The following is a 26599-nucleotide window of genomic DNA, read 5'->3' as shown; positions in this document are numbered from 1 at the left end:
AGAAATGTATTCAGACCATGTTTGATAGATTACCGCGCCACAAATTCAAATTACGTTGAGTAACCAAGGTTACAACTACTCGCTAATCTCAGCACAGTAGATTCAACCCACAGCAGGTACACTGAATAGAGCTGCAGGTAAAACATAAAGCAGACTCTCACAGCATGAATCTTGTCGGAATTTTACAGGGATTGGTAAGATGTTAAGCCACCTAAAAACCCAGTTACAGTTGGCATGTTACATTATAATATAGGTACAATAATAAAATGCTGAAAAGACTAGATTTATTTCAGGGTACTAAATCAGAAAACAATTATTTTATTTTTTAATAGTTTATTTTAAAGAATAATACAATTATTGTGGGTTATAAAATGTCTTATTGTAATACTTACGAGTGTTCATTCAATTATCCAGCGTATATATTGTAATACTAAAATTTTCTATTTGAGTAGGTACCTACTGTTCATGATACTTGTATCATTTTACGAGCGCATAGTGACCCTCGTAGTCCAGTGCGTAAGGCACTGAGCTTTCATCCGGGGCACCGGGTTTGATTCCCGGTGAGGTCATAATATATTTGTAATTTTCTTGAAAGTCTGGGTGTTTGTGATTATTTCACTTCTATTACTACAATACTGTTTCACTACACTTGTCATTAGGCTGCATGGCCTGTCATAGTGTTAAAAAGAATAATACTATTAAATCATTTTAAGACTTCACAAATTTTCAACGGTAGTTGAGAATGTCAGACAATTTATTATTTTAACATTGTTTGCTAAATGGCTTTTTGCTATGCTTAACACTCATATTACTTAATTTTATAACAGTATTGTTTCCACTTAAACTTTTATTTGTGGCGTTAGAATTCGTCTCAGAATTTAAACATAAATTAAAATCCTTTGGCAATATTTCTGTAGCATGTACATTCACATTTTTATGACCTTCACTGTTATTAGGGTCCTCTTTTGGTTCACTGTTATCAGCAAAATGCTCTTTATGTTTTTTCTTATGGGCACAGAGACTTGACCGGCGGGCATATCTGAAATGAAAGATAAAGCATTATGAAAAACCTTATAACCACAATTAAAAATCAAAGATAAAAAAAAATGATCAGAAGTGTACAGCAAACTGATAAAAATTTAACCATGATGAGTGTAAATATATCTGTACATTAGAGGATAATCCAGTTTTTACCGTTTCTGAGTTAAAATGCAGAAAATTTTCTTTTATTTCATTACACAAATGAATGAAAAGTCCACAAGTAGTAAATTAACCGATATAGCTAATTAAAAAATTACTGAAGTCCAATTCACTTTAGTGCATAGACAACGGGTGTCCTTTTTACGATGTTTATGGTCTAAGAAAAATGTTAATAAACCATTATAATAATTCCATAAACACGGAAGTCCAACAAACGTTAGGCAGGTACGTATTATCTATACTATAATTTTCGTTTTTCTTTGTAAAAATCCACACACGCAGTCGGATTTCGACAAAATTTGGACAGTAGACGGGGGCTGACGAGCCGGAATGCGTGGTCAGGGTCTCAAATTTCAGATTTAACCCGTTGCACCCCGGGGACAGTTTTGCGGTTTTTGCGGAAAAAAAGTCGCCGCATACAAAGTCTTGAAACGCGGAAGTAAATGCTGCAACCCCCATTTTTTATTGAAAATGTCGCAAGAATGTGTACATTTAAAAAATATTGGCGTTTATTTCAGCTTGATCGGAGGTCAAATGGCAAAGTTAGATTAGAAAAATTAATAACCGCCAGGTTGGCGCGGGCGACGTGTTACGCGTAGATCGGAATGTTTCACTCACGGACAATAATTGTATGTAGTGGAATCAGAGCCGGAGTGCGTGGTCGGAGTCCCGAATTTCAGTTTTAACCCGTTGCACCCCGGGGACGCATCAGAGCCGGAGTGCGTGGTCGGGGTCTCGAATTTCAGTTTTAACCCGTTGCACCCCGGGGACAGTTTTATAATAATAAATAGAATTTGTACTACTTCTTTAGATATTTAAATGCAATAAATGTACAAAAAAATAAAAATCTAAAATATTATATTTTTTTACTTTTTAAATTCAATCCCTTGCACTCTACGTAACTCCCGGGCAGCGCCGGGTGATACAGCTAGTTATACATAAATAAGTATTACAAAAATGTTTGATTTATTCTTCAAAGAATATAACCACATGAATGAACCCAAAATTGTGGCTCTATCGCCATATACCTATTCAAAATGGATTTTCAATTAAATAAAATAAAAATTTAATTCGGGTTTTATTTGCCAAGCGATAGCCCTAAGATGAGTCTTAAAGATGTCAATATTTCTTTTGAAGAAAAAGAAATTCAAAGACACCTTTTGGAAGACCACATGCAGGAAGCAGCTGCAATTAAATAAGATTGATAAAACTCTTGCAACAGAAAAAATTACCAGTATGAAAGTAATAATGGTTGACTTGGAGAAGTGTTTACCTACTCCATATAGTTTCCATCTGAGAAAATTGTGGACTCTGAGTTTTACAATTTACGATGATGCAAGTGGTGAGTGAGACACAGCACTGATGTGGATGAAATAAAAAGTGGAAGGGGTGACAATAAGATCGGCTGCTGCTTGATGAAATGGGCATCTAGCAATGTTTTAGCAAATATTGAAGAGCTGACGATTTGGTATGATAATTAATTGCCCTGGCCAAAATAGGAATATCATGATTGTTTTTTCATATACCTGGTTTCTGAAAACCATTCCTACGCTGAAAATCATAAATCACAAATTCCTATTACGAGGCCATACACACTGACCACTCTATAACAGAACGTCAAAAAAGATGCTGAACGGTATGCAGATTGTTACTCCATGGAATTGGGTTCAGTTTGTAGGGACATGTAAAAGAAACAAGACTTTTAAAGTTATTAACATGGAGTTAAATGATATAAACAATTATTGCTTTTTGTGTGCATCATCTTCAGCTCCTTTTGTGGCCCGAAAAAAAAATATTGATGGCACACCTTTTTTTCTTTTTTATTTATATCTGAAGATGGCGCTGGTTATCTATGTTATTAGGCGAAGTTCTCCGATGAAGATTTCCAAACTGTGGACCTCCGACCTCGGACCTTCTCCTCACCGTAAAACGCCGCAAACTTTTTAAAAGCTGATAAATTTTCCCCCGTAGATACCAAGTCGCAATGGCCGACCGGTCCAACTGAGGGTCGAACCGACTTGAGAAGCTCTTCCCTTTCAACCGACATAATATAGGGACACTCCCAGAGGATGTGATCGGCATCCTGCAATTCGAAGTCGCAAAGTCGGAGATTCTATTAGGCCAAGAGCTTCGAGGCAAAACCACCGTGTCTGGTTAAGATCTACAAACTATGAAACAATGGATATCTCCAGAATTTCATGAATTTTATGATAGATTTCCACATATTTCCTCATCAGCTGATGTCCCGGAGAATGACCAGGAATAATTCTCATTGCGTTGATTTTTTTCTAGAGCAATAATAAATTTCAAATAATCTTGTACTTATGTAAATTAAAAAATATATAATTCCTTTTCATATTGAGATGAAATATTTTGTGTACTTATAATAAAATAAATATTAATAATATGATGCACAGGAAATAAAAATAATTTATACCTATATGGACTTCCGTGTATTATCTATAGGTGAAGTATTGCTTAGTGGTACTTCTACATTATGTGTTAGAACATAAAACACGAAGTCCATTAATTTATTAATTCTAAATAATTTGGTATTTCTATATATACTATGGTCAAAAATAAATTTAATTATGAATAATACCGTTTACAGACCCTAATTACTATAGTTCTTTAAAAAGTTATAGAGTTTGAAATAACCTAATTGTATTCGAGTAAATGCAGCAGCGTGTGTGTTGTCGGTTTTTGTAAAAAACAGCTGATGGTCTAGTTTGACAGTTTGATGTTATTATTTCAAGTGGGTTTCAGTAGCGCCGTGTGCAAAGCATCACATTGGTCAGTTTATGAGTTCCATCACCAACCAGTTCCATCAGATTTCAGTTGCGCCGTGGGAGGAGGGCCTAACTGGGCAACACAAATCACAGAACTAGCATCACTAGCATATTTGGTAGGAATTTAAATTGCTAAGAAATTTTTCTTAGCTAACTTTTCTTTTTAAATATGTAAACACATAACATGGTTGCAATAAATTTTTAAGCCATAAAAACCTAAAAAATATATTGTGAGTTTTTTGTCTATGGTTAAAAAAATCTTCCATATTTAAAATAAATTTTGTCTTACAATATTTCTGTTGGACAAAAGCAAAGGATTGGGAAATAATAGGTACCCCGTCCTTTTTAATATTTAAAATGATTCCACCTGAAGATTTAAGGTACTCTATTGAGGAAATAATAAAACAGGAAGATGCAACTGGAGAAGAGCGGAAGAAAGTACGTAAATGTATGTAAGTTTTTCCATAACATGTAGGTAATAAATTTTAATACAAAATTAGATTTTGACAAAACAATTTTTTTCTAGATGAAGACAGTATTATAAATGTCAAAAAAAAGATAAATGAATATAATAATACATTAAAAGAACTGGAAACTGAATTGTCTAAGACGGAAGAAGATATTGATAAATACAATTGTGAGATTTTACATTCAAGAATAGAACTAGAAGCAGTGAAACAGATATCCCAATCAACAAAAGACACCTATGAAAAGGATACAAAAAAAATGGTTAATGATATTATTTGTTAACAACCTTACTCTGATTCGTAATTCATGCATATTAATGAATAAGTTGAAGTCACAATATTTTTTTATAGGAAGAGATTCAACAGTCGATTTGGAACCACCGAACAAATTACTGCAATAAGGTTAAAGATTTTATCCATAATTATGGTCTTGTTGCAACAATGAACAAGAATTTTGATTTGAAAGTTCGTGGACAGATGGCAGATGCACTGTGTGATACGGATGTTATGAGAAATATGGATGCCCAGAAATTAAGTAAATAATATTATTGTTTATAATGTTTATTATGAATTGTATTAAAAAACCACCATTCCAAAGGACAGGACATTTAATGCCATAATGTGGAGGTATTTTAACATTTTTTATGAGGATTGGTTGTACACTCAACTTCAACTCATTGAACCAGCGCTAGACCCAAACATATACCTACATTAATTGAAAAAAAAAAAAATGTCAATTTAAGTAAGTTGTGAAAAACTACCCCAGAACTTTTTCTTCTTCGGCCATATCCGCTCCTTAGATGGAGCACATAGACGCCACACGGTGCCTCCAAGAATCCCTGTCGCTAGCCAGTCTTCTTGCATTGTTCCAGGTGATACCAGCATCCCGTAGCTCCGTTGTATACACACTATAGATAGTATTTAGCGGCTTTAGCTAGGTAAAGCAGCACCGTGAGAACGCAAGCAACGAATAGGCGGCATCTGGTTTTGACCGAGTACAATTGTGAGAGTAAACACTACGCATCGAGTAGAATATTGCTCCAGCCATTCCCATTTAGATAGCGAGCTCTCTCTGCAAAATGGCATCTCCCGTGATATGTAGCCCTATATTGTAACTTGTGACATGACGGCATATGACATCATTGTGACGTACTACCGGAGTGAGTCAATAGTCTTCGAGATATTAACGCTACTCTGATACGGGCGTGAATCATTGTCCCCATACACAATAAGTGTGTCGGGATAATAATATTTATTATTATTATTTGTGCATTGGGCAGCTCGCTCGCCTCGATGTGTGTATTGAGCATACGTCACAATTACGTCATGTCGTCGGTTGACTTCATGTCACAAGTTACAACATAGAGCTGTTGACGCTTTAGATGTTTTGCCTGTCGCTAATCAGAGGAAATCCGGATCAGGACAGGTGCTATTGCATAAAATGTTGATTTTCTTCACATTCATTTTCAAACCAACGTGAGACAAGTTGTCATGCAACCTGCTGATTGACTCTTGAATGCCCTTGATTGAGTTGTAGAATAGGAAAGTGTCATCGGCATAGTTTAGGTCGCATAGCTTCACCGTGGGAGTAACAGATATGCCTTGCTCGGGTGGTATTGACACAACCCTGTCTGAATCCGGTCGTGACCCCGAACCGTGACAGTGTCACAAATTCTAACACAGCATTCGCTATTCTCGTGCAGGCATTTGATTATGGGAGGGATCCTGTATTCTCATCAAGAGGATGTTTGCCAAAATCTTTTCCGGAATGCTGAGTAGCGTAATGCCCCAGTAATTGTCGCAACTAAAAGGGTCACCTTTTTTGTGAAGTGTGATGATTTCAATCAGGATGAATGCCATCTCCCCCCGGTGCCTTTCCGTTATTGAGCCTTTTCACAGCCGATTTTATCTCGGCGTCCGTCGGCAGGCAATCAGAAATGTCGGTTGCTCAAGGTACCTATATCCAAAAGTAAGGCTTCCATAGATATGTCAAATGGATCCAAAATGGGTGGGCGGTTCAGCACTTAGCAGAAATGATTCTTCCAAATCTTCAAACTCTATTGCTCTACTGGAGCCATGAACGGTTCTGGGAGTCGGTGGTCGCCTGCCGCAAATTTCACGGGAGATTCGGAAGAGTTTTCTGATGTCATTTCTGCCTGCTGCCTCCTCTGCTGCTTCAATTTGTCGGTTCATAAACATGCGCTTGTTGAGCCGCATGGATCGTTTGACTATCCTGTCTTGGGTCTGGTAGTCATCCTGACAGTCCTCGGTTCGGTTGGGGTCTGTCTCCTTACCTCACAGGGCTTTCAGCCTGCCTCTCACTTTCCAACTTCATCCCACTTTTCGTCAGACATCCACTTTGACTGCTCACTCCTTCTGGTACCAAGGACAGTAAGAGCCGATGACACAATCGCAACCAACATACAAAAAGCTGAGCATGCTATATATTTTAACCGGATGGCTGCCAATGACATCTTAAGATGCGAAGTTTTCTGTGAACGGAACGCCGTTCATACAAAAATGACATCTTTGGACGTCCCGCTTTAAACGGGAAACGGGGGGGGGGGGGGGGGGGGGAAATCGGGGGATAAATCAATTATTTTAAACATACAAATATGTTGAACACGCAACGACATATATTGGGAATGTCGTCACATCTTAGAATTGAAACAGAATTCGTTTTTACCACTTGAAACGTAAATTGATTTTATTTTTGCAATAAAATTCACAGCGTGCAAGGTACCGCCATACATACACCTACCGGAAGTAAATAGGTTAATACATAGCACCATTATTAAAATTGACTACCTCACTTAACTCAGTTATTTTGTATACTTAATTTATTGTTGTGGAAACACCGTAACTAGCATCTCATCTTCACTAAGAAAAAGCTCATACTGTGTTAATCTCAAATAAATATGATGAAAAACCGAATAGAAATATGTCATGTGCAGCAAAGCCAACTTGCGTGTCAGCTGTCTACGAGTAGATAGGTAAATTTCTCCATAGAGTGATCATATGAAAAGTATGCTTGAGTAAAGATTCTCTTTCACGCTGTCGCTACGTTTACTTTGTTGCGCAATGCTACACATGAAGTTATGAGCTATACTGTATTGTGAAAATTATTTGTCATCTAATATATAAAAATTAATATTTGTGTGTTTGTTTGTTCGTATTTAATGCGCAGCCATACCGTTCATCCGATTGCGATAAAACTTTGTAAACTTATTGCTTGCACTTGCGGGAAGAGTATAGGCTATACTAATATATAAAAATGAATGTCTGTCTGTCTGTATGTCTGTCTGTCTGTGTGTCTGTCCCGTATGCGTTCCTATACCATTCATCAGATTGCAATGAAATTTTGGTAAGTGGTTGTATGCACACCCATGAAGGTTTCTGAATTAGAAAAATCATCATCTTCTTCTTCTTCTTCATTATATCTTCTTTTATTCGTATGGTCCCTATACCATTCATCCGATTGCAATGAAACCTTCGTCAGTTGTTGTGGTAACACCCGCAATGGTTTTTGAATTAATACAACCATCTTCTTCTTCTTCTTCTATTCTATATTCTTCTATTCGTATGCGTTCCTATTCCATTCATCCGATTGCAATAAAATTTTCGTCAGTAATTGTGCCAACACCCGCGAAGGTTTCTGAATTAGCACAACCATCTTCTTCTTCTTCTTCATTTTATCTTCTTTTATTCGTATGGTCCCTATACCATTCATCCGATTGCGATGAAACCTTCGTCAGTTGTTGTGGTAACACCCGCAATGGTTTTTGAATTAGTACAACTATCTTCTTCTTCTTCTATTCTATTTTCTTCTATTCGTATGCGTTCCTATTCCATTCATCCGATTGCAATAAAATTTTCGTCAGTAATTGTGCCAACACCCGCGAAGGTTTCTGAATTAGCACAACCATCTTCTTCTTCTTCTTCATTTTATCTTCTTTTATTCGTATGGTCCCTATACCATTCATCCGATTGCGATGAAACCTTCGTCAGTTGTTGTGGTAACACCCGCAATGGTTTTTGAATTAGTACAACTATCTTCTTCTTCTTCTATTCTATATTCTTCTATTCGTATGCTTTTCTATTCTATTCATCCGATTGCAATACAATTTTCGTCAGTAATTGTGCCAACACCCGCGAAGGTTTCTAAATTAGTACAACCATCTTCTTCTTCTTCTATTCGTATGCGTTTCTATACCATTCATCCGATTGCAATGAAAATATGATTAAGTGTTGTGTTCACGCCCGCAAAGGTTTCTGAATTGATACAACCATTTTCTTCTTCTTTTTCTTCTATTCTATCTTCTTCTATTCGTATGAGTTCTTATACCATTCATCCAATTGCGATGAAATTTTGACCAGTTGTTGTGCGCAAGCCCGCGAAGGTTTCTAAATTAGTACAAACATCTTCTTCTTCTTCTATTCATATGCGTTCCTATACCATTCATCCGATTGCAATGAAACTTTGGTGAGTTGTTGTGCGCACGCCTGCGAAGGTTTCTGAATTAGTACAACCATCATCTTCTTCTTCTATTCGAATGCGTTCTTATGCCATTCATCCGATTGCGATGAAATTTTGACCAGTTGTTGTGCGCACGCCCGCAAAGGTTTCTGAATTAGTACAACCATCTTTTTCTTCTTCTATTTGTATGCGTTCTTATGCCATTCATCCGATTGTGATGAAATTTTGACCAGTTGTTGTGCGCACGCCGGGAAGGTTTTTGAATTAGTACAACCATCTTCTTCTTCTTCTATTCGTATGCGTTCCTATACCATTAATCCGATTGCAATGAAACTTTGGTGAGTTGTCATGCGCATGCCCACGAAGATTTCAGAATTAGAAAATCATCTTCTTCTACTATTCGTATGCGTTCCTATACCATTCATCCGATTGCGATGAAACTTTTGTCAGTTGTGTGCGCACACCTGCGAAGGTTTCTAAATTATTATTATATAACATACAAAGTTTGTTGTTTGTTTGTTCCATCCAATTTTGATTTTTTTTTTTACTACATATTAATAACATTAATAACGTTTTCATATTCTGGATTCTATTTTCATATTGCCATATTGTATTACACAGATATTTTAATATTAAAAAAATAATTTCGTCTTATTATTTTTCAAATATCTAAGATAAATATAACCACGAAGCGACCCTGTGCGAAGCCGGGTACTTCAGCTAGTTATTAATAACAATACTATAATTGCAGAGCTATAAAATAACTTGATATTATTTATATAATCATAAGACACACGCAAACATACACGATTATACATAACCTTTACAGTACTTATAAGTGAATTTACTAATTTATTTATTTTAAGCTGAGGAAGAATTATCTAATAATTCAGAACTGATAATACGTTTTGAAGAACTTCAAAAGAAAATAATAAATGAAAAGATGCTGGAGGGTGTAGTAATACAAGAATTAAAAGACATTTTGGTTGAAAACGAAAACCTACAAAAGGAGTTCCACAATGGGCAAGAATTTATATGGTAATGTTCTCGTTTTGTCTAACCCTGATGGTGATCAGCATAGTTACCTTCCAAAGAGTTGATTTGTGTTGAATCGAATACCAATATTGCTTACTTATACATATTTTGGAACACCTCAGAAACATACCTAATGGAAAAATATTTGTTTGTTCAATACGGAATACTCTATATGTCTTTCTCAAAGTGGGCGATAACACCCCCTTGTGGGCGCTGGAGTCTTTCAGGGGGCAGTAGAAGGCTCAAAGAAAATTAGGGGGCATTAAGGAAATCTAAAGGGGCGACGGCAGACAAATTCTATCTATAAAAATCCGATGGAATCTAGACACGACACCACTTGAGATGCGATTTACTATTTGAATGCTTGGAGTCCCGTATAGACGGTTAAATTACAGTCGCTTATATTTCATGTACGTAGTTCATGGTTAAGTTAACTAAATAAAATTGTGATTTCTGATATTTTTTTTCATAATTTTTCAGTCGATCGATATTTTGTGTATATAACATGCAATTAATATGTAATCGTATAAAATAATCGGGCATCAAGAAATGTATGTCATAATCTCATTACAGCTTATCTTGGTCTGCTTTAGAAGAGACAGTCAGATGATGCCGTCATCAATCGTCACCAAGGCAAAGTAGAATGTCGATGGGGCGGTGGTTGACGGTATAAAGCACAATATGTGGTTTTGCATACGTACGCTCGTCGCATCAAATAATATCACATTCAATGTAGCTGAATGAACAACCAAAATATTATTATTTAATTATTTACATATTACAATATTATTATAATTTAAGTATAGCGATAAGATTAGATTTAACTGCTAAATAGAAATATTAAATTGTAAAATAAGAGTAACTACAAAAGATTATACCCACATACCTAGTTAAAAATTTGAAACGTGAAATTATTTAGTAGTATTATAATTCTCTATAATTAGTAATGAATATAAATATTGTGAAATCATATTACAATAAATATTTAATTCATTATTATGTAATAGAAATGTCATATCAGTTTTCAATGTTTTCCGAGATGGCAATTTCTATATTTGAAAATGTTTATAATTGGTCGTGAAAGAAAACAAATGACAACATCATTATCGTATTAGTTTGACAGATAAGTACTTACCAGTATTGTGTTTTCGTGTTGATTGAGTGAGGAAAAATTCTATTTTTATGGTTAAAATTTATTGCTCCTATTTCAGATTTAAATGGTTTTCTAGAATAATAATTGTGATCAATGATATATCAAGTATATAGAAAGTATTAAATGACATTACAATTCATTTGTGACAGATTGGTATCGGATACAAAACATGTTTTCGAAAATGACATATCTCTGAAATGTCAATTTCTGTAAGAATATGCTTGATTCAAATGGTAGACGTTTCAGGAGTGCATAAATCGGAGTGCGTAAATGTTAAACAATCAACAAAGTGCTGTTTAGATAAGAGAGTAGTGTGTTATCCAAGAGATTTTAGGATAATAATAGTATTTATTGTAATACCTTGATTCAAAATAACAAAAAACACCTTGGACGCACAGTTTTTCGTTAATTTCGTTGTGATCAAGTATAGTACAACTGGCTAAATTGGTAAAGTACATTGACCAAAATACGATGGATGTGGGTACGAGTCCCGCCCAGTACCATGTTTTACGTTTTCAAGATTTTCTTAATAGGAATGTGACAAAGGTGTTTCGAAATATGTATGTTCAATAAACAACGCTATCAAGAATGTAGCGAACTTGTGAAATTAATAATTAAAAAAAATAGTTAAATAAATCAATATAGTTATTTAATTAAATTATTAAATTGTAGCGATGGCTGACGATTAATTTATTTAATGCAATATCTTAGTTTTGGTTACTTCTTACAGCATTTTTTGTTGACAAATTTTTAGTTTGCGGAATGCCTTAAAATATTCCCGTGATGAGGCGACTGGATTGTGCAATGAATTAAGGAATATTGAACGTGAACAATTTAATCAAGAATGGCGGAACAATAAAATCGTCCACAACACGCTTACCAGGAAGGTATTCCGTGGATACTCTTTTATATGGATAATTCTTTCATAATCTTTTCTTCACCATTTCGAATTAACTTTGATTAGTTCTTTACTATAATTATTGACTACCCATTTCAATAAATTAATCAATAATGAAATTTTTCAGTCACCAGGATTGAAACAGGCAACCATCACTGATTTTTTGAAACAGTCTCGTGCTTCGACAGGACAGACATTCTCTGCGACTCGCGTTGATGCTGAAGCTACATCACACAAAATGGAAAATCATTCCACAGGATCTCTACTATCAGATAATGGTAAAAAATATGGCACAATATACTATACATATTTACCACTGTACCTAGTAATTATAAAAAACTGTTGATACTGGGCAAGTTTAACGTGAAGCATGGCCATTTCGAGAACTACAATACTGACAAGCCTTTTAAAATATATCGCTGCGCCATGACAGCGGCCAAGACACTTCAACTTATAATTTTCGCACTCTATATCATACCACCCTCCCATAAAAATCACAAAGTGCTTTGCAGAAAAGGTCGAAGACATTAACAAAAACCAATAAAGTAATTTTTATTACAGTGTAGGTAGAGTTCAAAACTACATTCCAGGTATTTTTTACAATAAAGATCTAAAATATAGAAATGAATGCAGATTTAATCTGACGTATATTAAAATGTAGGCAAAGTTCATTCTTGAACCACTTTTATCTGTATTTATGTGTTTACTCACTCGGACAGATTAATTTGTATGGACATCTTGGTTTAAGAGGGCCCTTTTATATTTTATTTATTATACTTTTATGTTAATACGTCAATAAATTATATTAATAACAAGCAAATAATGTTAACCTCTCAATAATTACAATAACCAAATGTTATCATATACTTCAAACGCATTACGTTTGAAAATGTAAGAACCAATGATTATTATAATTTATTATTATTTATGTATTTTTTTGAAAAATGTTAAAGATGTAGCAAAATATTTAGGTACCTAAAATGATATATTTTTTTAAGGTGGTGGTTTTGATTTTTCCAATAAAAGGAATAAATCCGCCAATGTTATCGAGAACCCAAAGATAGATGTCTATAAGGAAATTGAAATGGCGAAGAAGAAGACAAATAAAAGACGTCAGAAGAATATATTTACGTATGTTGTTCCTAAAAAGTATGCTAAATAAAACATTTCAATAATTTTATTATTTATCAGTGCAATAAAATAATCAGTAGCAGTATATTTACGTATTGTAAGAACTTCCATATTGTCAAAACATAATTACATGTATTAATTATAATGTTATATAATATTAACTACTTAAGTTAAGGGGGGACATGCTCGTCGTAGGTCAAAATTCAGTTTTTATTGTATTTTCAAACCATGATCCTGGACACTCCTTAAACGTTGTAGATAATCTATTTATATAATTTTGAAGCCTTATTATTCTTTATATTTATTTTAAACATTTGATGACTGCATAAAGTATTTTTGTTACATAAAATAGTATTCTTTTAAACCTCTCGCTCTAATGTTTTATACCTAACCGAAATTTTTTTTATTTTTTTTTAAACGGTACATGTTCAAACACACGCGTTAATATCATTTTACTCCCTACTTCAATTATAGTTTGTCAATTTATGGCTACGGCCGTATGTTGTAGCTTAACCACTGGGGAATGACAAAAGAAATGGCGTATTTCAAAAAAACACTACCTTATTCTTAGGTCAATAATTATTATAAAGCAATCATTATTCATAAGATGTTTATCACACTTGAATGGTCAAAGGCATAGCTTATAATAAGTATCTTTAGAATCATCTTCAAATGTGTTAATCTTGCCGATTTTTTGAATAATAAAATGCCTAATTCTTGTCAAATTTGGGATCACAGAGATTATTAATATAATTTTTTATCGTAAATATTTTACTAAAATTATCTCGTCATAAATTATACTAATGGTTTTATAAATGCGATTAAAAATTAATAAATGTAAAAAATCTTAACACCACTGCACATTCATGTACCGAAATATGACTATATTCTAAAACATTAGAGCGAGAGGTTTAAAAGAATACTATTTTATGTAACAAAAATACTTTATGCAGTCATCAAATGTTTGAAATAATTATATGTATTATCTATTATATTATCATAAAGGATAATAAGGCTTCAAAATTATATAAATAGATTATCTACAACGTTTAAGGAGTGACCAGGATCATGGTTTGAAAATACAATAAAAACTCAATTTTGACCTATGACGAGCATGTGGGCCGTTAAAGCACGGGTGTTCATCCCTTCAGATTGGAACTTTTTAGAGCGATCAACTTACTATAGTTTGGATCACTCATTTTCAAAGGGTGGTAGAGTATGATGAATTGTGGATACTAGGCTTTATGAATTGCTGAAAATCATTTCTTGATTGACCAGTTGAGCATCCGTGGATTACAATTATAAATGTTTTAAACATAGTAATATAATTTCTGGAATTTAATTAGATAGGTACTTAATTGTCTCATTGATGTAGGTAATAAGAAAATGAAATATATTGTTCACTTTTTTTATAAACATAATATGTATATGTATTGTCTTTCAGTCATAAATATACAGAATAATAACTAAAGAAGAATGCGTATTTATTATATACACAAAAATAACTGAGATGACACTTTAAGTACCCAAGTGCGAGTTACTTTATATGGAAGAATAATATTTTTTTCTTTAAACCGATGCTAGAATTGAGAGGCTTATAGGTAAATGGTGGTAAAAAAACGTCATGGTAAAAAAAATGTTAAATTAACAATTTATATACTTCAATGACTTGTGTTTATTTAACAAAATAAAATTTTATTATGTCTGGGTAGATGCTTGAAAGTGATGGATTAGTTAGCTCGTAATTCTTGATCAAAAAAATTCAAGGATGACCTTGAATTTCTGATATTTATTGATGTGTGAGATTACTCGGAGTGACTGCAATTCATAGAAGTGTATTATTGACTTATCTCCAATACAGGGAAACTTTTTTTACAGTCAATAACTGAAAATCTTCAAGCTGAAATTCGAGGGTTCGATCATTCTTCAAATCCAAGAGCATTCCCTTTTCTTTCATTAAAAGATTGAAAATATAAATATTTCGAGATACAGATTGATGCAAAATTTGATTCCAATCGAAAACATGTCAGTTTTTTCATATTAGTAATGGAGTTTTTACTCAAATATGCTTGGTGTAATAATTAATTGTAAGTATTGGAATTGTAACACCGACTAAATCTTGAGAGCTAGGTATTATTAATTCTTCTACTATTTCCAAAGAATAAGCTTATATTGAAATTCATTGATAGTTCTCGCAGCGTAGCTAGTCACTTCTCGAAAACGAATATCATCGTCACTTTGTCTCTACGGATTGTGACATAATATTGTATGGATGTAAAAAGATAAGATTAGTATGTACTATAGTTTGAAAACACTTTTAAACAGTATTTTATTATTTATAGATGTTTTCAATATCGTTAGCAAAGATTTGAACGTAGTATAAAAATTATATTAAATACTATTTATAATCACTTTCTATTTAATAATATGTGAGAAATTCACTTACATATTATGTACTATACGGGTAACTAATTCTTAGTCAGTAAATTTACAGCAGCAACTATTTAATATTCATTAGGTAGGTACATGATTTAAAGATAAACGTATCCACCGATAAAAGCATCATATTATTAGGTGATGCAAACCCAAATCCTTTTCTGTGTCAAAATCATTTTCAGAAGATGCTTCATTGGTCTTGTAAGTTAATAAGTAAGGGATCAATGGCGGTCTCTATCAACCCATCCCTTTCCCGATTGTTTGTGATATGATTTTTTAGTGTGTTCTGCAACTGATTTCCAATTTTTTGAAAATAAATTTTGAATACTTTTTCCAATAACTTAAGCATTTTGTTTGCACTAAGTAACAATGGTTCTATATTATGTCTCGGTTCAAATCCTTTTATCTGTAATTTTATGACATTGAATCCAGCTGTCTGTACCATTTCATCTTATATATATTTTTTAGGATTATTAAGTCTTTTGATAATACTTAATAATTCGTTTTTTGAAAAGATGCGTTCACATTTTTTCCACGCCGACGTAGTTAGCTTATCATTTTATATTTTTTGGTCTGCTCGTTTGGTAACATATAAAAATGTTTAACAAACAACATAATATAATATAACAAAACCAAGTGACGCATGTTCAAGGTTTAATAAATTGTATGTATTATAATTTAGTTATACCGTTAACCGATGATGCTTACAAAACCATACGAGAAAAGTCAGACGGCCTACTTAAAAACGAACATTACATCATACTGTGTACCTAGAGTCCAGTGTCTGCCAAACGTTTTTACTTCACGGCACACTGGTTGGTGGATGGGATTTATTCCGCGGCACACCAAATAAAAATGCCTTAAAAAAGGAAATGCACCTTATTAAAATATGAATAAAGGAAGTCATAGTTGTAGGTAACAATTTTTTTTAAATATTTTATCAACATATATTATGTACGTAGGTGGTAATAATTTTATTAGTGAGACGGATGCGATTGATTTTTAGAAAGAATTCTGTCAAAACGCGGCTCTAAATTAGATAAGCAACTTCTTGCGGCACACAGTTTGGCAGACACTGATCTAGACGATATTGTAACTACACTTTAACCCAAATCTCAGTGAAATTATAAAGTGCATATTGATGCACAAATATTAATTCTTCATTAAATATGATTGGCTGATTATGTACCTATCAATTAAGGAATTTTCGTAATATTGTCATTCTACATTATTAAGTAACATTATTTTGATTTAGAATTTATATGGCTTTTAGAAATGTAGACACAAAATAATGGTCATTCTGTGCGGGCGGAGTTTCATCGTGAACAAGCAATAGCAAGTCTATTTTCAATAAGTGACATCTTACAAAAATTCAACTATAATGTATTTGTTTAGTTCTTGCATGTTTCTAGAAATATTAATATCATTGTCATGTAATAACAAATTAGTACACGTCTTGCAGCACACTTTCTAATGACTCATAGCACATCGGTGACCGGTGATCAGTTAGGAAGTTCTGTTCTAGAGAATATCTGCGCTTCCATCATTCTTGACCTATTCATTTGAGGGCACAATCAATTACCAATTTTTGTTTGCACCTTCATCATTAGGTAAGGGAAAACTTTTTTGATTTTGTGCTCAAGCTTTAACATCACCACCAAAGAATTTGAAAGAAAACATTTCCTTCAAATGTTATGGTTGTTACGTAATATCTTGTGTTCTGCCTACAATTATGCAGCTTACCTTCTGTCGCAATATGGACACTGATAGTCCCTCGTTCCCGTATGCATGATTGTATGAGCTGAAAGTGAATTGGCGTACGTAAATCTTTTGCCACATAGCTTGCACTCAAATCTCTTCTCGCCAGTATGTGTGCGCTTATGCCTATCTAGAGCACCCTGTTGAAAAAAATTGACTATTTGAAAAAAAAATCAGTATTTTCAAACCTCGTTTATATAAATAAATGTCTATCACTTTGAGAGTTATTGCGTTTTAAATTATATGTTTTGAAAATAGTGGGGCTTGAAGAAACATTGTTTTATATATAGTGTTAAATGAAGACAACAGCTAGAATAATTGTAAATTCCTCGTGAAAATGTCTATCAAATTTAAAAAAAATTACGTTACCTATTCAAAATTTATTTAAATAAAATTATACGATCCTAAGCAGTAACAAGGCGAAGGCAATTTTTATGATACAGTATTTAAAATATATATGTACCTATATGATACATACTGAGAATACAGTTTGGAAGATAGATACCTAACTAAACGTGTCAAGGAATATGAAAATAAATCATCCAGACTAACCTTAGCCAAAAAAGCTTTGTCACAATTGTCACATGGAAATTTTCTTTCAGCAGAATGTGTTTTGATGTGATTTCTCAAATTATTCCTATGTGAAAATGTTTTTTGACAAATGCTACAAGTGTACGGTCTCTCTCCTGAGTGGATTTTTATGTGCCCGCTCAATTCCGGTTTGGTCTTATAAGCCTTACTGCATATCTGTAACATGAAATACAGCGAAACTTCGTTTTTATATTTTTGATGGAATGACTAAAAAACGTAAATAAACATAAAACCTAAATTGGAAATATTGAAAATTAAAAAAAAAAATTTTTATTAAAAATTATACCAATTAGTTTGGAGCATATTATGATGTCACTCTTTCTTCACTTTTTTTAGAAAATGTTTCTTTTCTTTTGACTGGCAATGATTTTCTTTTTAAACAATCACATTGCGTATGATGTAATCTTGGAGTCTATTTATTAACCTCTAATTTCGTGAGTAGATTGTCATATATATATTTCACAATAAATTATTGTTATTAGTTACCTATTAAACATTCAAAAGCTTTGTATATTACGTACTGTTGTCAATACAACAATGCATCAACAAGACATGTGAGGTGACGTTGTCGTATTGTGGTTGGGACAAACTTGATGAAAATTTTATTTACACATTCATATTTTGTAAAGAAATTCTAACTAATGACAGGCTGCCATCTAGTGGAGGGTGTTCCGGAATCTTATGGTAACTGTAGGTATATCGCGAGTGCAGAACTACAAGGTTCTAAGTGTTTGTCCTTGGAGAAACAAAAGTAACAATGAGGCAGCTTAGAATACTACTTCTTTGTTGGGTTTGTTTTTTCAAGGACGAACACTTAGAACTTTGTAGTATTAGGCTCACGATATAATACTATTATACAATATCCACTGGGAAAATTTTAAGAAAACAAAAATAAAATATACATGGATAGTTTAATGATACGACATTGAGTGGAGTAGGTACCTGACAAATGAAAGGTTTATCTGTCGTATGCACCCTTTGGTGGACTCTGAGGTATTGAGAGCGCGAAAACGTCTTGAGACAGGTGATGCATTCATATGGCTTGTCACCGCTATGCGTCTGCATATGTCCCCGCAAGTTATTGGCGGAAGTGAACTGCTTGCCGCACGTGTCACATACAAAGGGAATTTCACCGGTGTGAGTGCGCAGATGGTGTCTGAGAAGTGCGGCCACTACAAATCTACAATAATTACAATATATTGTTACGTCTCAATGATAATTTATTATATGACAGCACGACAACACAAAATATGTCAAAAATTACCCTTTCGGACACAAATGACAGGTGTGAGGTTTCTCCCCCGTGTGCCAGCGCATGTGTATCCTTAAACTGGTGCTGTCGTTTGTTGCCTTTCCGCACACTTTACACAAATGCTTAGTTATGCGTCGTTTTACCTTCTGCTTAGGTTTAAAATCACATTCAAAATTATCAGAATAGTAGAGTTCCTGAAAAAAAACGTGCAAAATAAATTTGGCACCAGATCTCTTTAATGTTTTGTTATGGTTTTCATGAGCTATCTAAACATTGATTTTAGTCAATTGTAGTAATTGCATGGTAGAAAGACATTATATTAATCAAAATAAAAGACTACCTACTTAATCTACATAATTTAATAAATTTAAGGACCGGTTTGGTCCACTCAGATGGACATTGTCAACTTATTGTCACTCATTGTCAACTCAAGTCATTGGTCAACCAAACTGGATTGGAATTTAGGTATATAGATTAGCAAAAATGTCAAGCTTTTTGAAGTTACACTTCTTTTGGGGCGTTTGGTAGAGATTGAGAGTATACAAACGCAAGTTTGATAGTAGAATTGTTCCGTTGCCTAGGTAACAAATTTATTATTGTCAGCCATTTGCAATTCCTTACATAAACAAACGATTAAACGTCAGAGTGACAGTTGTTACTTTAAAAATAAAAACGAGAAATAATTATATAATTTAGTAATATAATATATATAGAAATAAACCAACGCGCTACAAAAAGCGGCCTTTTTTCTTGAGTGTGTAATTTAACAATATAATTAAGAGCTAGTCGAAGAATCTAGGTTATCACAAGTTTTGTTACACCAAAGAAGTATAACTTCTAACGCACGTACATAAGTACACACACCGATTTTTTTATACAGAATGTTTTGTACCTGCCTGTATGCTTTTTTCTTTTTTATTTTCTGGTTTTTCTGAATCTTTTTCATCCTCATTGTTTTTCTCTTCCACCGCTTTCTTGCGTTTGGTATTTTTTAGACTATTTTTTAATTTACCTTTTTTTGTTTCGGCTATTTCAGGTTCAGGTTTTGATTTTTTATTGTCAATAATTGTATTGACGCAAGTGTCTTCAAATTTTTCATTTTCGTCTGTGTCTGAAAATAATACGTTATTACATACTAGGATTTTATTTATAGCACGTACGATTGCAACAGTGAAAATAAATCAGAATATGCAGTGCCTAAGCAACTGTAATTACAATTATATTTAGAAATTTCCTAAAGAATTAATTAATACGTGATAATAAAATCATTATAAGATTATCTAAAATTTGTGAAATTTCAGGTAGACTGTTTATTACAATCCCGGGATCACTGTTGACAGTAAGCACTGTAGTCAACTTACACAGTAATTCGCAGCTGACAAATTGTTTGCTGGATTATTGATATTTTGAAGGCTTGTAAAACCCACCCCAAAATATACCTTATAATTTTCAATACGCCTTATAATAATTTATAAGGTAATCCTATATTTTGAAAAGACTTTTGATAATACACAACTAAAATAATAGGGTAATTGGTAATGCACATTATGCAGAAGAATCTAACAAGAAATTGAAGTAACTCACTGTCATTACAAGTATTATCAAAATCTGATAGATCTGAATCGAGAAATATTACTTCGGTATCTCTTTTTGTAATCTGATCACTTTCCGAGGGTTTTGTTTCCGAGACATTTTTTTCATTACTTTTTGTCTTCAACGTATTTTTCATCAAATTTTGTAGGGCTGACTGCAGTCTATCAGTGGCGAATTTGTTTTTACTCTTGAACGGACTTTTATTTTTTTTACATTTTGTCAATACAACATCATTTTCAATCTGAAATCATGTACCTCTTTACATATTGAAGATAGACAGATATTTTTTATACACATTTTTTTATTTCAATATTTCAATGGATGTTATAATATTGTTTTAAATTTCATCTTTATTCTTTATTTTTAAATGAATAAATCCATAATTTAGTCCACCCACGATGGCCGCGTGGCTTAAGCGCCGGTATGTGGTGTCGAGGGTCCCAGGTTCGAATCCTGGGTCTGGCAAGTACACATATTGTTTTTCAATTTGATTATGAGTCAGGGTATGGACCTAATAGGTTGAGCAAGTGGCTGACATCCATTTCTCGTAAAAATAAAATCTGTTAATACAAACCTCCACTCCGTGGAGGCCCATATGATCCTATTAGGATCGGACATGGAATAATAAAATAATAAATAATAATTTAGTTAGCATGTAAATAAGAGATTCAGTAAATTTTACTAAAACTTGTTTTTCTGACTTAGTGTATTCTACTTTTATAATATAATATCAACAATAATAAATTACTATACATAATAAATATTATTCTGAGTCTCGGTAAACACTCACTGGAAAAGCTACGCTTAAAGATCTGTTTAGTCATCTTCTACAGATTCTTCTAAGATACATAATACATATTATATTTTTAAAAAATACCTCAATAATCTCATCACATGCTTCCACATTACTATTGTTTTCCATTAAATAAATAGTTTCGGGCATATTTTCTTGTACATCAGAATCAGAATCCGATACATTCGAGTCTAACAATTTTGGTTGAGTAAAACAATCAGACATGGTGTTTGTCAATCCTGATGATGTTACCTGGTTGAAGTCATCTGGAATAGAAGTTTCCTTTATAAAACTGTCTTCTGGAGTATCGAGAATATGTTATGGCAAAAAGAGCTGCAAATAAATTGGAATTGTGCAATAAGAATATTTACAAACACTGCTTTTGGTTCAAGCAAATCTGCACTTGGTATTTTAGGATAGAAATGTTTCTTACCAATGATATCGATCATCTGACTTCGCAGAACACGATCAGAGTCTTTACACATTTTTTTGAATAGATGAAAGTTACATATCTTTTCTGAACAGTATCCGCACAATAGAGACGGTAATTTTTCATCTTCGGTAATCTGCAATGTTTTAATTATAGACATGTCATAATTATGATGGTTAGTTTAATCATCGAATAGATAGATTATTTATTTAATTCCATCAAATAACGGAACCAGAACTACAAAAAAATAAGTGTTTCACACCAAATAATATATCAATAAAAATAAATTGCATGTAAATTGCCTTTAGTATTGTGTACTGTGCTTATTTGGAACATGAAACTTATTGACAATAACTGATTCTCAGTCGATCTACCTAGGATTACGCTTTAAATAAGTAATTCACAAACAATAAATAAAATCTAAAAATTACAAGTAGCCAGCGTGACTTGGAAAGTTGCATGTTGGGCATAACGCAGAAAAACCATAAAATAAATCAATGGATAAGGAGGCAGACAAGAGTACGCGGTGTGATAGAGGTCACTAAATAAATGAAATGGTAATAGACTGGACATGTCGCTTGATGAGTGGACAACCGCTGGACAAATACTGTCATACAATGGTACCCGAGGGGCACTAAACAACCACAAGGATGCCCTAAAACCCACCGGATAAACTCTTTAAGTTTGGTAGATGTATGCGGTAGCAAAGAAACTAGGAAGCTACCTCATCCAGTAGTGGGTCGATCCGAGCTGATGATGATGAAAGAAAATTTTGTCACTATATGTACTCATTCAGCAAATCTCGCGCTTGGATAAAATTCATGAGTCATTTTTTCAATGTGTGTTCCAGAGAATGTGGATACACAGATTAAATTAACTCATTCACTGCTGACTAGATAATTATTTTTTAATTACCACCTTTAAAATGCACGTTAAATACATCGATCGGCCGCCTGGTCGTTACGCGCCAGATGCGTCTTTAGCGTCCAAAGTATTAAATAAACAAATTGAGTGTTTCTACACAGAAATACTACTATGTAAATAGTTTGCCAGAGAATGTAAGCCAATTCCAAGAATCGAGACTGCTGAATACTGTGTCATGGCACCTATAATGGGGGGCTGACAGGGTTCTAGCCAGAGGGCCCGGCATTGTGGGTTGGCCAGATAAGTGATAATAGAAATAGAAGATAAAAACAACTTTATAAAATATTGAATTTTACATTGTCCATCCAACTATTATTTTATTAGGAACATTGCATTATTATCATACCGACTTTTTGTTTCGTCTTTATGATTTATCACTATTCATACGTATCTATCTACTTTTATTTTTGCCGATGGGTAACACCATTATGTTTTGATAATTTTTTATTAAAATTTTGTGGATCGAAAATGATTTAAGAAGATAATATAACCCCGTTTACACGTGCATGGATATACTGGTGGCATGGTGGCAGTATGAAATGTCGCGACCATAAGAATAAAATAAAAATGAAAACAGGTATTATCGTGCAACTTGCAAGACTGCATGCATGGATCAAAAAAGTTTACGGACTACACCGCAAGAGCACTTTGACATTTACCGATTTTCACAACCTGTCTGAACCACATTGACTGCTGACTAGATAATTACTTTTAAATTACCACAATTAAATAGCATGCTAATTATATCGAATGGCCACCTTAATCGTTACTGCTACATTTCAGGATATGGAGGCCATGTTTTGTGTTACTAATATTTTCATCTTTTAAAAACTGCCCTGCAACCGTGCCAATGGCATGGCAAAAGTTACCGCATACCCAATCGATCTACGGCAGGGAGGGGCAAAGTTTTTGGATAGAGGGCCAAATTCAAGAATTCAAAATGAGCGGCGGGCCGCAAGTAAAATACCATTTTTAGATATACACCATTTATTATCACGAAAAATAAACATTACAAAAAAATAATGAGAAGAATGAAACTGTTGTAAATTTTTTAACATTTTTTTAAATTCAGGTGTTAATTTAGTAGTTGATATTCTCAAAACTGCTTGTAAATGGGCATCGGAGCTCGTAAAGAATTTTTATTGAGGTACATGATCGAAAATGTTTGTTCATATATATAGGTTGATCCAAAAATAACGAACGAAGTTGGTCGAATTTGTCTGAATTAAGGGCATTGTAAAATTTGGAGATTTCTTCACGACGATGCAATTCTCTTAAATCAGTGTCACACTGCAGATCAATAATCTCAAGTTGTAGCTCTGTCGGTACACTATCAATATCTATTGAAAATGGATCGCGTACTATTGATAAACTTGTCTCAATTTTTCAGAAAATTTTTGTGAAAAATCGTCATTCAGAGCTTTAATAATTTTACCATATTCTTCAAATTTATATTCGATATTTGTCGAAGGAATAACTTGAGTTTTAATTGAAATCTATTCAAACTTTTTACCATATCATGGGCATATATTTTTTTTCCTTGCAACGCAGAGTTAAAAGTATTTAAATGTGTCACGATGTTCAACGTAGAAAATAGTGGTGCATAGTGTGAGACGAGACGCAAGGAAGACGTACTGAGATAATACATTTACGAAACAACAAATTCTTCAAATTTTAATCTATTGTCAATATTTTTTTTAAAAATTATAAAAAAAGTTATTCGTAATCAGAAGTACAATTAATAATAGCGGGCTGCAAAAAAATACCCGGCGGGCCAGAGTTTGCCCCCCCCTGATCTACGGTCTATTACCTCCACTCAGTGGAGGCCCATAGTATGATTGTTGGAGCGGAAATGATTACTTTGTTTTATACACTATACTGCTATATAAAAATCGAATATTTACCTTTATTTCAACACAATCCATCATGATATCAGCCAACAAACGATCGTCTTTATGAGAAAATAGTGATATTACACCATTTTTCTTTAAACATGCACGACAGGCAGATATATAAACATCTTTAGCCATTTTCTGTAATAGTTGGGTATGAATTCCGATTTCTAAAATACAATTTCGCAGTTAATATAATTAGAATTTTATTTTTCAAACAATGTAAGAATTCCACTTAATAAATTAAATAAATTAATAACAAAATCTCACTGTCAGTGTCAACAATAAATTTTATATTATATTATCTATGGTCACAGTCAGTTCACCAGTGTTGTCATTAGTCGAGCCATAGACTTATAGCTGTCAACAACAAAATTCTCTGAATTTGGTATGTACGAATGTATGTGCAAACAAAACTACTTTCACAAAAACCTGTTGTCAGCACTGCACCAAGCTGCCAAATTAATATTAGTCCGTCAGAATAAAGGTTTTTTTGTATAAATAAAAAGTAAAAATAACCTGTAAATTCATTTTAAATTTTATGTTGGCTAAAATTTTTATAAAATAATAAACAGTTTCTTGCACATCTGCGATTACTTGGACTCTAAAGATATCAATTTTATTCTACAATGCTAAAGGTTACTTGTGATAAAAGTAATGTAGGCATGCGTTAATTATTTTTTTATGGATTATCGCTACAATGGTGCCTCCAAACTATTTTTAATGGTTAAAGTAAAATTGAGGGGTCGAGGATTAAATTAATTAATACAAATTACATATACTAAATTGAAAAATAAGTTTTCATCGTCATACATTATTAATTTTTATGTGTGAAACACAATGACATTATTAATGTCTTTGGTGAAACAGATTCAAATAATAGGTACCTAGGTAACTTTATCTACATAGCTACTTTGTATGAAAGATAATAAGCATTTTATTCCCAGCATTGGAGTAGTTCTATCCCATGTATAAAAAAATGTCATTATTATTTTCACAGCAACTGTGCCTATATAATTTAAATGTTTTGGTTTGACTGGAAAGTGTGACACTACGCATCCTAGTGGCACAGGCGCATGGGTGCCGTTGCAGTGTCTGATCCTCTCCCTTACCCTGCAGCAATAGGCACTAAATATATTTTAAATCCAAGATGTACTTAGGTACTTTCTAACAAAGTGACCGTATCGTCCACTCCATGGAAAAGCGCTTTCAAAAGTTGTAATAGGTAGATACCTACTTGTATTCACTTCTTCTTCTTCCACTTTTTATAATGTGCCACCCCTTAGCAACACATACCCTGCCTACCCCCACTGGTCATGAGCGCTATCATGAGATTGACGTTGTCAGATTTATCAAAACTCAATGCCTATGATTGGCTATGTATGGATGATCAAGCACCGATAAAGCGCCTCATATTTAATTGGGTCACAAGAAAGGCGGGGAGTAGGAAGACCACGACTTTGGTGTCTTAATGGTCAGTCTACAGAGAGAAATGCGAGCGCTAGAAGTGATCAACTAGAGTAGGAGAATGAAGAAGTCTACTTGTGGCAGTCAACCTTCATCCTGAAGTATATTATTACCAGACTAAAGTAGGAGATGCTATTAGTTGTAACGTAAAATGTAAAAATATTCAACATAATATTGTAGGTATCAGAAATCAAAACAATAATTTCATTATTTTAATTCTATATGAGTCTAGGTTGATTCCTTATTGAACTGAAAAATTTCATTGAGTATTGTTTAATTATTATATTAGGTTAAACCATTTTTATTGGGCGTC

At 33.3% G+C, this 26599-nt stretch overlaps 2 protein-coding genes across 5 annotated transcripts; one reads left to right on the top strand and one right to left on the bottom strand.

Moving 5' to 3' along the window:
• Positions 1–327: 327 nt before the first annotated feature.
• Positions 328–25126, bottom strand: LOC147067204 (uncharacterized). 4 transcript variants are annotated; one of them, XM_085953819.1, is made up of 11 exons: positions 25090–25126; positions 24832–24989; positions 22007–22139; positions 21658–21906; positions 20772–21021; positions 20084–20298; positions 19200–19381; positions 18878–19115; positions 17897–18091; positions 17330–17484; positions 328–1039 (listed from the first exon to the last, which is right to left on the bottom strand). In XM_085953819.1, the coding sequence occupies exons 4-11, from the start codon at positions 21796–21798 to the stop codon at positions 763–765; spliced, it is 1653 nt and encodes a 550-aa protein (XP_085809945.1). In that variant the 5' UTR covers positions 21799–21906; positions 22007–22139; positions 24832–24989; positions 25090–25126; the 3' UTR covers positions 328–762. The 4 variants fall into 4 exon arrangements, with proteins under 4 accessions (XP_085809945.1, XP_085809944.1, XP_085809946.1 ...); XM_085953818.1 differs by having other exon boundaries at positions 21658–21839; XM_085953820.1 differs by having other exon boundaries at positions 24832–25112.
• Positions 4415–13288, top strand: LOC147067205 (uncharacterized). The gene is made up of 6 exons (XM_085954433.1): positions 4415–4718; positions 4808–4991; positions 9800–9971; positions 11876–12008; positions 12147–12297; positions 13018–13288. The coding sequence occupies exons 1-6, from the start codon at positions 4716–4718 to the stop codon at positions 13179–13181; spliced, it is 807 nt and encodes a 268-aa protein (XP_085810559.1). The 5' UTR covers positions 4415–4715; the 3' UTR covers positions 13182–13288.
• Positions 25127–26599: the final 1473 nt, after the last annotated feature.

The sequence above is a fragment of the Rhyacophila brunnea genome, unplaced genomic scaffold, assembly GCF_057557595.1.
Source record: "Rhyacophila brunnea isolate RB1 unplaced genomic scaffold, BYU_Rbru_1.0 scaffold_4, whole genome shotgun sequence".
Lineage (NCBI taxonomy): Eukaryota > Metazoa > Arthropoda > Insecta > Trichoptera > Rhyacophilidae > Rhyacophila > Rhyacophila brunnea.
This window is presented reverse-complemented; position numbering and strand designations above follow the sequence as displayed.